The sequence below is a fragment of the Sceloporus undulatus genome, chromosome 5, assembly GCF_019175285.1.
Source record: "Sceloporus undulatus isolate JIND9_A2432 ecotype Alabama chromosome 5, SceUnd_v1.1, whole genome shotgun sequence".
Classification (NCBI taxonomy): Eukaryota; Metazoa; Chordata; class Lepidosauria; order Squamata; family Phrynosomatidae; genus Sceloporus; species Sceloporus undulatus.
In genome coordinates this window covers 90,941,592-90,956,257 of record NC_056526.1, presented here as the reverse complement: position 1 = coordinate 90,956,257, position 14,666 = coordinate 90,941,592, and the positions used below count along the sequence as shown (strand labels likewise).

The 14,666-nt window shown below is 39.4% G+C and overlaps 1 protein-coding gene across 1 annotated transcript in view; it reads right to left on the bottom strand.

Moving 5' to 3' along the window:
- Nucleotides 1-6,762: 6,762 nt before the first annotated feature.
- Nucleotides 6,763-14,666, bottom strand: part of LGI2 (leucine rich repeat LGI family member 2) — a 31,609-nt gene continuing 23,705 nt past the window's right edge. The window contains exons 7-8 of the mRNA XM_042466507.1: nt 14,315-14,479; nt 6,763-9,483 (exon numbers count right to left, since the gene is read on the bottom strand). Coding sequence (XP_042322441.1) covers nt 8,666-9,483; nt 14,315-14,479 — 983 coding nt within the window. The 3' untranslated portion in view covers nt 6,763-8,665. The remainder of the gene's footprint in view (nt 9,484-14,314; nt 14,480-14,666) is intronic.

Sequence of the window (14,666 nt, the reverse complement as noted above, 5' to 3'; positions counted from 1 at the left end):
GTCGCCCCCAAACTCTGGAACGACCTGCCGGATGAGATCCGTCAGATAACATCATTAGACAGCTTTTAAAAAGCGGTCAAGACGGATCTCTTCCGGCAGGCCTTTCCAGATTAACCATCCCGGCCCAGGTTCCCAGGTTCCCTGATTCCCTCATTCCTCCCATGGCCCCATCTTAGTGATGGTTGAGGATCAACAGAGGGATATCAGGGTTTTTAGTTTTAACTGCTGTTTTTATGCTTGATACAGTATTGTGTTTTTAATATGTTATACTGTTTAATACTGTCTTAAAGGGGGGAGGGATAAAGTGTTTTTAATTGTCATATTTTATATTTTACTGTTGTTAACCGCCCGGATTGGTTTGCCAGAGGGCGGTATACAAATAAATATTATTATTATTATTATTATTATTATTATTATTATTATTATTTGGTGGGAACAAGAGAGAGGGCCTTCTCAGTAGCTGCTCCCAATCCCTGGAACTCCCGCCCTAGAGAGACCAGGATGGCTCCATCTTTGCTTTCTTTTCGACGGCAGACAAAAATATTTGTATGCATATTGACATGGGTGCTGTTTTGTTTTTGTTTTAAAGTGTTTAAAATTTTAATAATGTAATAGTCAATCATCTGAATTGTTTAACAGTTTTTTTAAACTTTTAAATGTTTCATACTGTTTTAACTTAGACTGTTTTAAATTTTGTTAGCCGCCTTGAGTCCCTGTATGGGGGGAAGGTGGGAAATAAACAAACAAACAAATAAATAAATAAATAAAATGCATAGATATAGTCACCACTATATGTAAGGTGTGATCCAGCCAAACATTTTAGAAGATTTTGTCCCATTGATTTCAATGACATGAAAATGTGCATGCTTTACTTTTGCAGTTAAATTAGTGGGTCTTATGTGTGCTTAAGGTACCTTGACTGTGCCCATTATTTATTCACCAGTTCGAGACAATGGAAACAGCAGTGTTGTGTTTAGGTTCGGATACTTCAAAGCTGTTTTCACAGTCCTTAAAAATAACAGAAATAACATCGTGCAAACTTGCATTTTTCTCTTCTCCCTCCCTCCCTCTGTATTTCATGCTTGCACTCTAACATACTGCAAAAACAGTGAAAGGAAATATGATTTGACAAGATACTTTGTATAATGTTCTTCCTCATTCAGAGGTTATTTGTTTATTTTATTTTATTTTATTTTAAGAAGGTGTTGCAATAAGAGCATTTTCTGAATACATCTGTGCCCCCCTCCCTATCCTTTCTTCATCCCATGCCAGTGCCTTCCAGGCATCCAACAATACTGATCAGTTATCTTTCAAACAGCAAGGGCGCAATATAGCCAAAGTTAAACATTTTTACATCCCATTAATTTTAATGGGAGAATTAAGCACATGCTTAATGGGAGAGTTATCGGGTGTGCTTAGCTCTTACGCTGAGAGCAATTGGGCTTGAAAATTTCTAACTTTTCTGCATTGTGTCCTTGGTCTGGTTTTGTGATGTGGTCATTGCAGAAGCAAAGTCAACCTGTTTTCCAAATCTAGTTTCTTTATAAAAGTGTTTCAGGCAGCATATGCTCAACTGTTGAAATGATCCAGCCAAAGTAAAGCATTTTACCTGCCATTGCTTTCTGTGAGAGATTTCAGCATGCAACTCCCTGTGCCACATGCCCACATTAAAATCAGTGAGACCTACATGCCTTAATTTTGCCCAGATTGTAGCCCATGCTTACTTGAAAATAAACGGTGTTTATTTCATTGGATCTTTTTTCCAAATATGTTTGCTTATGGGTAAAATTATCCAACTTCATCCTACTTAAGAGGTAAGGGCACCTACTGATTTCAGGGAACTTAAGGGCCTCTAACCACAGAATTTAACCTCCAAATTAAATAAACTCTAGTGATGACATGAATGTTTTAAACACAGTATTCTATATGGATTGTTTGGGTGCGTGATAGAATAAATTAACTGTTACTAAATCCAACTGAAACTGATGGGCTTTCAATGGCTGGTTCATTATATTCTGTGGGTTGCTTTCAAAAAATTAGAGCACATCTCCCTTTTGAAAGGATATGTCCATGGTCAATGATTACTGGTGTTAGATCATGGTTGTTTTTCTGTTTTGGTTTTGTGTATGTGTGAGAAACAGATTCTCTTTGTTGCTTCATATCATTCACCTCATCATCCATATTTTATGTGAATGTTAATGTTATAATTACTACTGATTGCTTTCTCCAAGTGACTGGTAGTTTCTGTCCCCGTGTCAGTTATTCATTCTAGTAATGTTTTCTCTAACCTTGACGGAACGTATAAAAATGATTTTGGCAGGCATACTCGTGACCTAGCAAGCACATTCTAGCAATCCTAGCTGGACCACAGTCTGTTCAAATTGAAGAGACATAAGTTATTTGCAACTAAGTTCCATTGTATTGATTTCAATGGGCCTCTGTGGCTTTACTGGATTGTACTTAATTCACCATGAGAAATCCCACATGTGAAAGCACATTGTGGTAGCGGAGAAGAATGAAGAAGAAGAAAAATAGAAGAAGAATAAGAAGACAACAACAACAACAGCATTGGCATGGCACTTCTCAGTATTCAATGTGCATCATATACATCATCCTCAGAACAGCAGTCCTGGAACAAAAAATTGGAAAGAGAGACAGTGGAACTGGGATATATCCACAAATTGCAGTCCATCGACAGTAATTTCAGTGGCACACTACACACATTTATAAGATTAGTTAACACCCCATCTTCATGAAACATCTCTTGGCCAATTCATCACATCTCCTTTCTGGTTCCCAGCTGGCATCGCACTACATTCCAATAACTCCCACTACCATTCATATAGTTATCTACTCACCTTGGGTTTAGGCAAAGTCTGTTCCTAGGCACTTCACTGCATGCATCTGAGGAATCTACAAAATCTTATGTGACCAACGTCTTTCTTTCTCTCAGTTAATCTCAAAAGTGCCACAAGATCCCTTTACAAATGGTCTTGTAATTGTTCCACCATTCATCAGTGGAGAGGGATTGCTTTTATACTGTGGTGTAATATACCTGTGAAAGCTGAATATGAAACATGACATAACTCCTATGGTGTTTATCACACTGGAAAAAGAAATGGGATATTAGCGCTATGCTCTCGCCAACATCCCATAAATATCACACAATAACATGCTTTTCACACTATGTCATGTGACATTGTCATTACTGAGCTATTATCCTGTGAATAAAGTGGCAAAATCATGCCACTTTTTATTTTCAGGAAAATCCCAAAAATAGAAAGTGGTGCGATTTTGCCGCTTTATTCATGGGATAATCATCCAATAATGACAACATCGTATGAATAATGTAGCATTATTATGCAATATTAATGAGATATTGCTAGAGTATAGTGTTAATATCCTGTTTCTTTTCCAGTGTGATAAACTCCATAGTCATGTTAATCTGGAATATCAGTATGCAAAGGGATCTTGTAGCATCTTTGAGACCAACTGAGGGGAAGATGTTGAGAAAGTTGTTTCTTTAAAATTTCTAGCTTTCTTGTATCCTGTATCTGTTCATAGATTTGTAATGATGTATGTTCAATACCCATAGCTTTCTAAGAGAAATGTACTAATGAAAGAGACACAGCTGGATATCAGATGTACAGCTGTACATATCTAGCTGCAAGGAGAATCAAACTTCCAAGTTCCCAAAAACTGTTCACACATTGTGTAGGATTTGCTCTGTGAAACAAGTTCCTAAAAAATCTCACAAAAAGAACACCCGCTCTAATAGAACTGAGGAGTGAAGTAAAGACCCATTTGGGGAGTCGAAGGCTTTCATGGCCGGCATCCATGGTTTTTTGTGGGATTTTCGGGCTATGTGGCCATGTTCTAGAAGAGTTTCTTCCTGACATTTCGCTAGACCCATTTCTTTCTTCATTTTTTAAAAACCCTGCCCCTTAGCAAACTCGAAAAAATATTTTGTCTGACAAAGAAGGACCCAATAAAACAAGATGATGGAAATATTCCACCATCTGTTGTGAAGTTGTAACTATGCATCTCCAGATGTTGCTGGACTGCACTTTCTGTCAGCATGAATTGCCAAAGGTGAAGAGCTAAGTGGGTAGCAGTCCAAATATATCTGGAGGGCCACAGTTGCCCAACCCTGATCCAATGAAACTATAATGCCCAATACCCAACAGAGTAATGTTTGCTACCTCCAATATGGTCAGGAACACAGGAAAGGATCTTACACCATATCAGATCTTTGGTTTTATTGTCTATACTGACCAGCAGTGGTTTACACATCCAGCCTGCCTCTTAAATGGGAAATCCTTTTGAAATGAGTTTTACAGAGGCATGGTGCAGCCAAAACAAAGTGCTTTTGAGTCTCTTTAACTTCAGTGGAAAATGTAAGGCAGTGTGCTATAATGCTTAGTGTTGGGTTTAGGACTGAGAGATGTAGTGTCAAATTCCCAGGGAACCATGAATCCCAACGTTTCAGCCTAAACTGTTGTAAGAATAACATGGTTCCTGAGGTGGAAGATGGTGGAGGGCAATGAGCATGTTGCCTTGAAAGTCAGGATATAAACACAGTTCCTAAATCCTAAAAGCTAGAAATATTTTTTTCTACTGTGGATATAAAACTGCTTTATGAAAAAAGAAGCAACGCACACTGCATTCTTGATTATTTCAATGGACTCTGGTGTTTTTTTTAATGCTGTTACCTAAGACTTACTATATATTACTATAACTATTTTACTTCACATATTGTAATGTAAAAATCAACAATCATGCTGTTGCCTTTCCAGAAACTGGAAAATTGAAATCAGTCAGTGTTGCAGAGAAATCGCCTCATTAACTGTGGGATTGTAACCTGCTTTACTAGTTGCAGCGGAAAGTGCCTTACTGATTTTATAATGGAATGGCGGCGGATGGAGAGAAAACAGTGGACACAATCTAGCAATCGATACATGCACCCGCAGACCATTAAAATAATGGAACTGAGGAGTGAAGTGCATAGGTCTCCTTGATTCCAGTGGGACATCAGCATGCATAATTTTATCTGGATTACAGAAAAAGTGGTCATGTTACACCTCTTGCAGCAAAAACAAGAACGAACCTCATGGCACCTTACAGGTGACTACGGTCCCATACAGACAGGCCAAAATAAAGCTGCTTCGGGTCACTTTGGAGGTATGCTGTTTAAATGATGCATGTGTCCTAAGGGTACAGAAGCTGCACCAAAGCTGTGCTCCAGTCCTTAGGACTGGATCATGGCTTTGATGTGGCTTCCAGACTCTTAGCATGCATGCATCATTTAAGCAGCATACCTCCTAAGTGACCCAAAGCAGTTTTATTTTGGCCTGTCTGTATGGGGCCTCCTTTTACTTTGTAAAAGGCTTTCCTGTCTGCTTCTGCCAAAGTGCACTTGAATCCACAAAAGCTAATGACACAATAAATCTACTAGTCTCTAAGGTGGTCACAAGATTCATAGATGTTTTCTTTGGATTTTGGCCATTATGCTATTGCTCAAACATGCCAAATATTGCTATTTCAAAACCCTGAGAGTGGTCTTTACCACAGACAGCAAGTTGCCTGGGTAAAGTTTACTTTCTGGACAAAGTCTATACCCTGCTCCATTGAGATAACAATAAATAGTATTGCTATAATATAGGATGGTTTTGTTTTATAACCTGAATATAAGAAGAGAACAATGGTTGTTTGTGTAAATGTACAGTCTGTTCCCAGCCAGCCATGACAAAGTCGCCACACACTGCAACGCTACTCTATTTATGATGAATGAAGGCCACAACCTGCATTCATTCTGTCATCTGTAACATTTATTTTTAAAGCCTGCTGAACAAAATTTGATTCTTGAATCATTCAGTCGGCCTGTTTCATTTTGGCTTCAGCAGAGGTTTTGAACAGCTGGATCGCTGGGAGTGACCTACCACTAACATTTCCAGTGCTTCATTTAACACCAACCTATCGCTTCGGTGGCTTGTCTCAAATGGGTACAGATAAAAGAGAATTTTGGCCTACAGAGTCCAAGCATGTTATATAAAATATTGTCTTCGAAACAAGAGTACTGGGCCATCAAAAGAAATTGCTTGGCTGCAGAAATAGCTTTGCTTGCAAGCAAAACAGTTACAGACTTCTTCAGTCTAATTTAAGAAAAAGTGTGTGTTAAATGGAGAGGAGAAAAACAAAAAGAAAGAGAAAGAGGGAGGCTTGGTTTCTATAAGCACCAAGTTCTATGATGCTTTGTTGGCACTACTGTCAGCTCTGATATCTATTAGTTAAGAGTTGGCAGGCTTCATATCAGATATCTTTAGCAGTAAAAAGAGTTCCTGCTCTCACTGTGCTTTCTGACCCTTTTCTCCTGGATCTCATTGATCAATTCTCTTCCCATATCTCCTGTGGGGAAGAAAATGAAGGCTCTCTGCTTAAGCAGATGAGAAAAAAGGATAGCCAGTGGGACCCAGGAAAAAAAATGTGATGGCAATCTATTCCCCTGCATGTTCATTCTTAAAGGTAAAAGTGTGCTCTCTATGTTGCAACTTGCCAAAGTTGTATCATCATCAGGACATTTTGGGCTTCAGAAACAAGGGTATGTTACAAACTCATCTAGATTAAACTCTTCATGGACAAGTGTCACAACCTTTTTCAGAAAGCCTTCAAAAGGAAAGTAAATCCCTTGAAAATTAGTTTTTTGTTCAGATTTGTTCAGCTCCTAGGAAGTACAAAATTTTATATATATATATATATATATATATAGAGAGAGAGAGAGAGAGAGAGAGAACGAACAAAGGTACAATGTGGACAGTATAGTGAAATAGCTAACATTTGTAAGCCTTTTAAGTTTGAGGTTAGTGTGTTGCCACTGTTATGACTGTCATGCTCCTATTTTCAAACATGTTTTATTCTGGGGGGAAATAGTCAATGCTAATATAAATAAATAAATTTAAAATAAAATACAAAGAACAATATAATCCAGTCCCCTTCATCCTCACACTACTCAGTGATGGGGTGTGTGTGTGTGTGTGTGTGTGTGTGTGTGTGTGTGTAATTTCTTTCTTCTTATCTTGGTAACTAGTTGCATACACAGCCCATTTGCACTTTAGAAATACTTGTGCATATAGTATTCCCATTCACACATTAGGCCTAATCCAATTGCCTAATCATAATTTGAATGGAAGTCCGTTCAGCTTTTGTGAAATCCAAATGGGAAAGTGTCTTAACCATGGAATTAATAAAACAGATAAACAAAGCAAAAAGACACAAAATGACCAACAGCATGAAAGGTACCAAAACCCAAGTTCTAGTGGCCAGGTCATATTAAATTTAACCAGAAAGAAAGAGATAAAGAACACGAAAGAGATAAAGAAGAATTGATGCCACAAGATCCAGCCAAAGATAAGGACTATAAATTCCCACATCTATCAATAGGAGCATTAAACAAGTGTGTCATACATTCCCATTTAAATTAATGAGACTGGGAAGTTTAACTTTGCCTGGATCAGAGGCAATCGGAGGGAACAGCTGATGTAACAGCTAGAATAGTGAAATGCTGGATGTGATGTTATCACATACCACACATCTTTGCAAAACACTCTCAGGGAGACATGGGCTGGAAGTAGCATACAGTATGTGCCATTCATTCAATGTGGTTAGGCCATTAAAATCATTGTATGAACAAAGGTGGGCTCTAAATCAGACTCTGAATCAACCAGAGCTTGATCACACTCAATGCAGATCTGCCATGAGCTAGCCACTTTGGTGAGATGTTTAGGGAATGGATCACACGTGTCCTGTTTCCTCCTCCCTTAAAGCAGATTAGGCAGTCAACATTTAACAAACATAATCAGCTTTCACAAAATCAGAATACACTAAGGTCTCCTAGAGAAGTGCTCCTCAGCTTTTGGATGAGGGAGACCACAACAGTTGTTCTTCTCTGGTGTTCCAGTGAATGGTACCATAATTATTCCTACTGGCTACAACTTTTTCTTCCTTCCTTGGAATTGCTCTGCAGACTGGCAGCCAATTGCTTGTGGACTGGTGGCACTGGCACAGGGACCTCTGCTTTGAATATCACAACTCCAGAGGCCCCTCTAGTGATAGCTGTCTGAAAGGCCAGCAAGCAGATCTGTTTCCGTTTCCTCTGGCAATGCCAAGGGATGCCTACCATATCCTTGTCCCTGATAGGCTTTTTTTCCCTCTTGGCATGGTCACCTTTACACATTACAGTCAAATATGTGGAGTCACTTATTAAATTCCAGTTCTGGAAAAGTTGGCTTAGAAAAGGGGCTTTGATCTTCTTTTCTTTCACACAGGGCCTGTCCTGTCTGTTCTGGTTTACCATCCCCTTCTTCAATTTCGCATCACTGTTTTTGATTTGTTAGGATTAATTTTAATGCATCGCACTCCTTCTCAGAGTAATAGTAAGTTTTACAGTATCTTTACCAATGGTAACATGGGCATGGCATGCAGTTAAACCAAGTTAATGCAATCCCTGATTAAATATGCAAACTTCTAAAAAGTTCAGAAAACTGCTGACTAATACCATAGGTATCTCCTGTTCTCAGGAAGTGAATAATCTGTCTTTCCCACTTGTTTTTTCATATGAAAAGGTCATTATGTGTGGGTTTCTCCCTCCCACTGCCATCCCAGAGCTCCTTCATAAACTCAAATCAACGATTATGTGTTCAAATATTTGTGTGTGGCCTTTAAAACTAGAAGCAAAGAAAAAATCTCTTCTATCTGTTGACACAGCTGTGAAGGAGCGAGGTGCTTGCACATAGATCTCCTTAAATATTTTAAAGAGCTTCTTCTCATCATCCCACTGGAAAATTTGAGAGAACGTATAGTCACTTCCCAAGGCCAGGTAATAATGATTCTTAAAGGAGAAAGGCTGAAGAGTCATGGCTCCCCGAGAAGGGAGAGCCTGTATCTCCACAAATTGTTTGCTATTCCACTTCATCACTCTTGAGTCACCAATAAATCTTGTGAGCGAGATGTAGAGAGTGTCCTGCATTCGAAAGCTTTTCACAGCCAACACATCTTCCATGTTGGGGATCTCACTGTGTGGGAGAAACTTTTTGGAGCTTTTGTTCCATTGAAGGATAATGGGAATCTGTGAACGGCTTGACAAGATCAGATGAGATTTTCCATCTATATCAACAAACTCAGCATCTGTGTCCCGAAACCATTCGTGCAGGGATTGATAAGAGTAGAACCCCTTGTTGTTCCATTTATAAATTGTCGTCAACCCAGCTTTTGAGCTATCCGCAATGACAAAGAATGTTTCGCTCTCTATCTGAAAAAGCTCTATATCATTTGGCTTTGAAATTCGGGAAACTTCTATGTCCTGGAACTTGACAAATTTTGTCCAGTTTTCCTCATACTTGTAAATGTGTGAGCCACCAAAAAGTTGAGCAACCACCACAAAAACTTGATCATCAATCAAGATAGCTTTGCATCCCACTATGGATTGACCTATTGGTGCAAACAGAACAACAGTATTAGCAGAGTACAACTGGCAAAGCAAATTATTTGAAGCAAGATACTAATTGTCATTGTTTTGAATGTGCTTTTACTAAAGATGGGGTGCAGGGCATGGGGTGTGATTAAGAAACAAAAGTCCAACTTAGGAGAAACAAAGAAACAAAGGGTTCATGATAGGAACTCAATACAAGATAACTACAGTGACTTACAACTTTATCCCACTTGTGGAATCCCAAACAGAAATGGGATTTAAATTAGAATTAAATTAGAAAAAAATCACAAATGTGGGAAGTTTATCACATAACATTATGGCCAAAGTGAAATAACGTAAAGAGAAAGCAAAGGCAAAAGTGACAAAAATGGTAGCTTTTTACTTTCAGCAAGTTCCGAAAGTAAAAAGCTGTGGTTTTTTTGTCCCTTCTCCCTTCACTTTATCTTTGCCTTATTTCTGGTCTTGCGAAACGTCGTGTGATAAACTTCCTGCATTTGTCGTTTTTTTCAAATTTAAATCCCATTTCTTGCTAGTGTGGTAAGGTCTTTTAAATGTGATGCCAAACTTGTTGTTTGCTTGGCAGAAAGATGGAGGAGAACTCTGGGGACAGAAAATGAAGTCATTTCTAAGAACAGCTACATTCAAGAGAGGATTAGAACAGATAGACAAGACGAAAAACTCCTAGGTGACTCTAACTTACTTTCTTCTACACTAAATGCTATGGCTCTTTTTAGGCATACGCTTTGTGCCAGCCTGTGGGCGGAGTTAAGACAAAGTGTCTGCTTGCTGAACACCCTGGAAGCCATTTTGGCATGCGGCGGTCCACATGGCGTATGCCGGTGCTGCACTGAAGGGGCGTCATAAAGCTACATTGTGGCAATTATGGCAGCTCCTGGAGGCTCCTTTTTGCACTCTCCAGAGGACAGATCGGGGCCGTGTGGTGAGGTTGCCATGGCCCCAATCTGGCCAGTAAAAGGGTGGCTGCATGCCACCCATCTGTACAGCCCCACAGTTCTTAGTACAGTACCAAGCATTGCTGCACCATATTCGTTTTCAAAAAGATAGTAATGAATAGAATAGACAAGGCCTTTACAGAGAATATCTCATAGATTCAAATGAGCAAACTTGATACTATCGCTGAAAAGGAAAACTGCATGAACACAGTGATGGTAGCCTGAAGCAGTTTAACTAACAGATTTGTCAATTTAAATTTTAGTTTAGTTATGGGCATACAACACTGGGCTAGAGAATTTTTAGTCACAGAAACATTAGGACCAATCTGGTGCTCTGGGCAATAGTATCTAAATCTAGACTGCTGACTCTCAAACATAGGTTCCCAGATGTTGCAGGAGTTCAAATCCCAGAATCCGTGGGCTTTGGCCATGATGGCTGAGATTTCTGGGAACTGAAATACTCATCTCTTGACCAAACTAATAGGTGCAACAACATCTGGAGAATCAAATTTCAGGACATTAATCTTGACACTCAAGTTACAGTCCTTTCAAATCTATGGCTTGAGCTAGAAGCTGAAGCCCCACTTCAGCAAGGAAAAATAGTCTTCTCTTGACCAAGACCAATAGAATAGCCTTATTGGCTTGTCTGTGAACAGTATCACTTAAATGGAACAACTTCAATCCATGCTCACTGTATTGGAAAAAATTAGGGATGATGCCAGATGATATAAGAAAACTGTATTATAGCACATATGACCTAGTGGTCCAGATGGTCCTGTATAGTCTGGTAGTAGTGGTGAGCCCAAGTCCCAAGCAGAGGTATATTACACCACCTACTCCCAAGGCACCAGATTCTGTCTGATCTTGGAAGCTAATCAGGGTTAGCTCTGGTTAGTACCTGGATGAGAAACCACCAAAAATATCAGGTGCTGTAGACTAAATTTCAGAGGGAGGAACTGGCTGAACTACCTCTGAATGTTCTTTGCCCAAGAAAACCCTACAAAATCAATGGGGACACCATAAGTCGACAGACAACTTGAAGGCATGCACATGCACACATGCACGCACGCACACATGCTTCCTAGAGGTCTGGGACTGAAACCAGGATCTCCAGCATGCAAACAATATGCTCTGTCAATGATCCTATCATATGCCTCCTATAAGGGTTGCATTTTTCTGAGGGTAATTGTTGGAGACCATGTGCTGTTAGTGGGTCAGGAGCTGAATGTGTAGGACCAGAACCAAAAATGATTTTCATATTTTCATTGTTTCCTTGCTGGAAGAAGTGGAGAAAATTTATTCCTTGGAGGCTCAGCAGAGAAATAGTGGGCTGATGAGGAACCTGAATGGTGAGCCAACATAGTGCGGTCATTAAAGCGTTAGAATAGGATTCCAGTAGACCAAGGTTTGAATCCTTGCTCAGCCATGGAAATCCACTGAGTGATCTTGGGCATGTTATACTCTTTGAGCCTTGGAGGAAGACAATGAAAACCCTCCTCTGAATAAATTTTGCCAAGAAAACCACATATCAAGGTGAGAGAGATAAGTTGACTTGAAGCCACATAACACCATCAAGGAACCTACCTAGGAACTGATGGTGTAGCCACACTGCAGAATTAAAGCAGTTTCACACCACTTTAACGGCTTATCCTTCAGAATATGGAATTTGTAGTTTGATGAGACACCAGAAGTCTCTGACAAACCAGGCTGAATAACTCACTAAATTAAAAATCCCAGGATTCTATAGGATAGAGTTATGGCGGTTAAAGTGGTGTCAAATTGTTCTAATTCTGCAGTGTGCCTACATACTTATTTTGGCTTCCTGGTGTATGATTTTGCCCTGTGAGAAAATGTCCTGACGAAATCTAGATCCTTTTTTGCTGCCTCACCCTGAAAAGGCTCCAAAGTTGCAAATGAACCCCCCCCCCCCGATTCCGGTTTTCCTTGGAAAAATCGATTGCATGGGAATCAGATCCGAATTCGAATGGGAACAAAATCGGCACAGTGAGGATCGAATGCGCGCTCAAATGGGAACGATGTTCCCATAATCCGAGTCTTGAGCCGCTTTATAAGCCAGTGGGAATGGGGCCCAAAATTGTGTGCCATGTTACTCCATCCCAACTCCCCCCGCCCCACACCGCCACACACAAAGCAACAGCTATTATATATCTTTTCTAACTTTATTGCAGAATGCAGATTTCCTGGCAGAGGTGTCCCCATGAGTATGAGGAGTTCCATTGAGCTGGAACAGTTTCAAGCATGCTAATGGGTCTGTTTATCATAATGAGGCCTGATGCAGCTAAATAAGTGTCACACTGTCATTTATTAGCTAACAACTAGTAACTTGAAAATGTGTTTGGATCTGTCAGGTGTGAAATGGAAGAGGAGAGCTAGATGGAACAGGAAAGGAAACTGAAATTAGAGGAAATCATTACATACCCGTATAGGTTGTGACAGGAGAAAAAAGAGGACAGGGACAACCATTCTTCCAAAAATGCTTGCCTAATTCATATAAACTCACTTAGAGGATGAATAAATAAATAAATAAAATAAAATGAGTATATTTTATTACAAAGGTGTATTATTCCTTTCTGGTGAGGAGATGCAGCTCTTATTTAGATGCACATATCTAAAAGCTTTCTTTTTCACATGTTAGAAAGTCAAACAAAATGAGATGAGAGTGGATTTTCCATCGCTTTAAAAATGGTTTAAGCTGCTGGTACTGGTATTGTGGTAGTGAACCTGGTAGGCAGTAGGATTGTTAGAACATTTTAGGCTCGTAATGTTCTTATAAGAGCACCCCTCAATGATACATGTATTATTACAATCACATAAACTGCCAAGCACACAATAGATGTTCAATAAGGAGAAAACATATTCCTCCCTGTCCATTGCTCTGTTTAATGCTTTAGGATGGTTATATTCCTGATCAGGTCAGGTGGGAAGAAGGTTTAATATCTCTGGTATTTTTTAAAAGAGTTTTAACATGTTCATACTTGGTTTAAATTAAAGCTATTGCTTCAGTATCATGATCACAAGCTGTCCTCCCAGGTGGGGCTACGTAGAAGGGGCAAGATGAGGGTTTTGACACACACTCTGCCCCCTAAAGAATTCATTCAGACCCTACATTTCTAGAATTGATGTAACTTAAACCTTTAGCTGAGCATTTAGAAACAGAGTTTACCCATCCAAAGAAAACAGACAGGCAATGTCACCAAGGGAATGCACATGCAGCAAATATAACAGTTCTAAGTATCAATTATTTTCAGTTTCTGACTCTGCAATGCTAGAAATTTGGAGACTGAAGGAAAATGTCCGTTGGGGAGGCAAAATTCTCATTAGACAAGGCAATGCCTTAATTTTGTTCTCCTTCCACCCTCCACAGCTACATCCTTGACCTGCCCCTGATCATGATGCACACAATGGATGCATCTAAATGCTTGTTTCCAAAAGCCCTCTAAGCTTGTGGCCTACATTGCAGATTTTTTCACTTGCTCCTGAAAATGCAGTCACTATGACAGATGTAATAGTGTTTCCTTAATAATTAAGACATCAATAACCTGTGTTAAGGGATGACATGCATGCACCTGTCCTTATGAAAAGATAAGGGAAGCATCTAATCAGTCCTATATTCTTTGCAAGCATCTTAGGACCAATAGGAAACCTATTAAAAATTGGTGATCACTATACAAGCAATGGATCATGATCTATCTTGGTCAGATTAGAGCAGGGGGGCACATGTTGTAGTCCTCCAAATGCAGCTCCCCCTCACCTCCATCCAGTTGCTATCCTGAGATAATTAAAAATAAATAAAATGCTGACAGATATAGTAAGCAATTAGGTAATGACACAAATAGGACATATCATTCATTTTTACCTGTAATGTTGTCATAACTCCTGAAGTTCTTCTCAATGTGATCCCATTCTAGCACCATGCAGTTTTCCATGCTGGGCTGAGCAATGGCTACATACACATCATTTTTTGAGTGGAAGGTGTCAACTGAAACTGACTCATAGGGTAAAATCTGATGGACCACAAAATCTGAAATCACACAGTTAATCAATAAAAAAAAATATTACAATTCAGCATGGCAGAAGACATGAAAGAAACTACAGGAGATCATGATTTTTTTATGGAAAGACCTGGTTAGACGGAATCACTGGTGCCAGGTTTTTTTTTTTTTGGACTGAGGTAGGGAAGCAATAGATGGGATAAGAGTTTAACACCT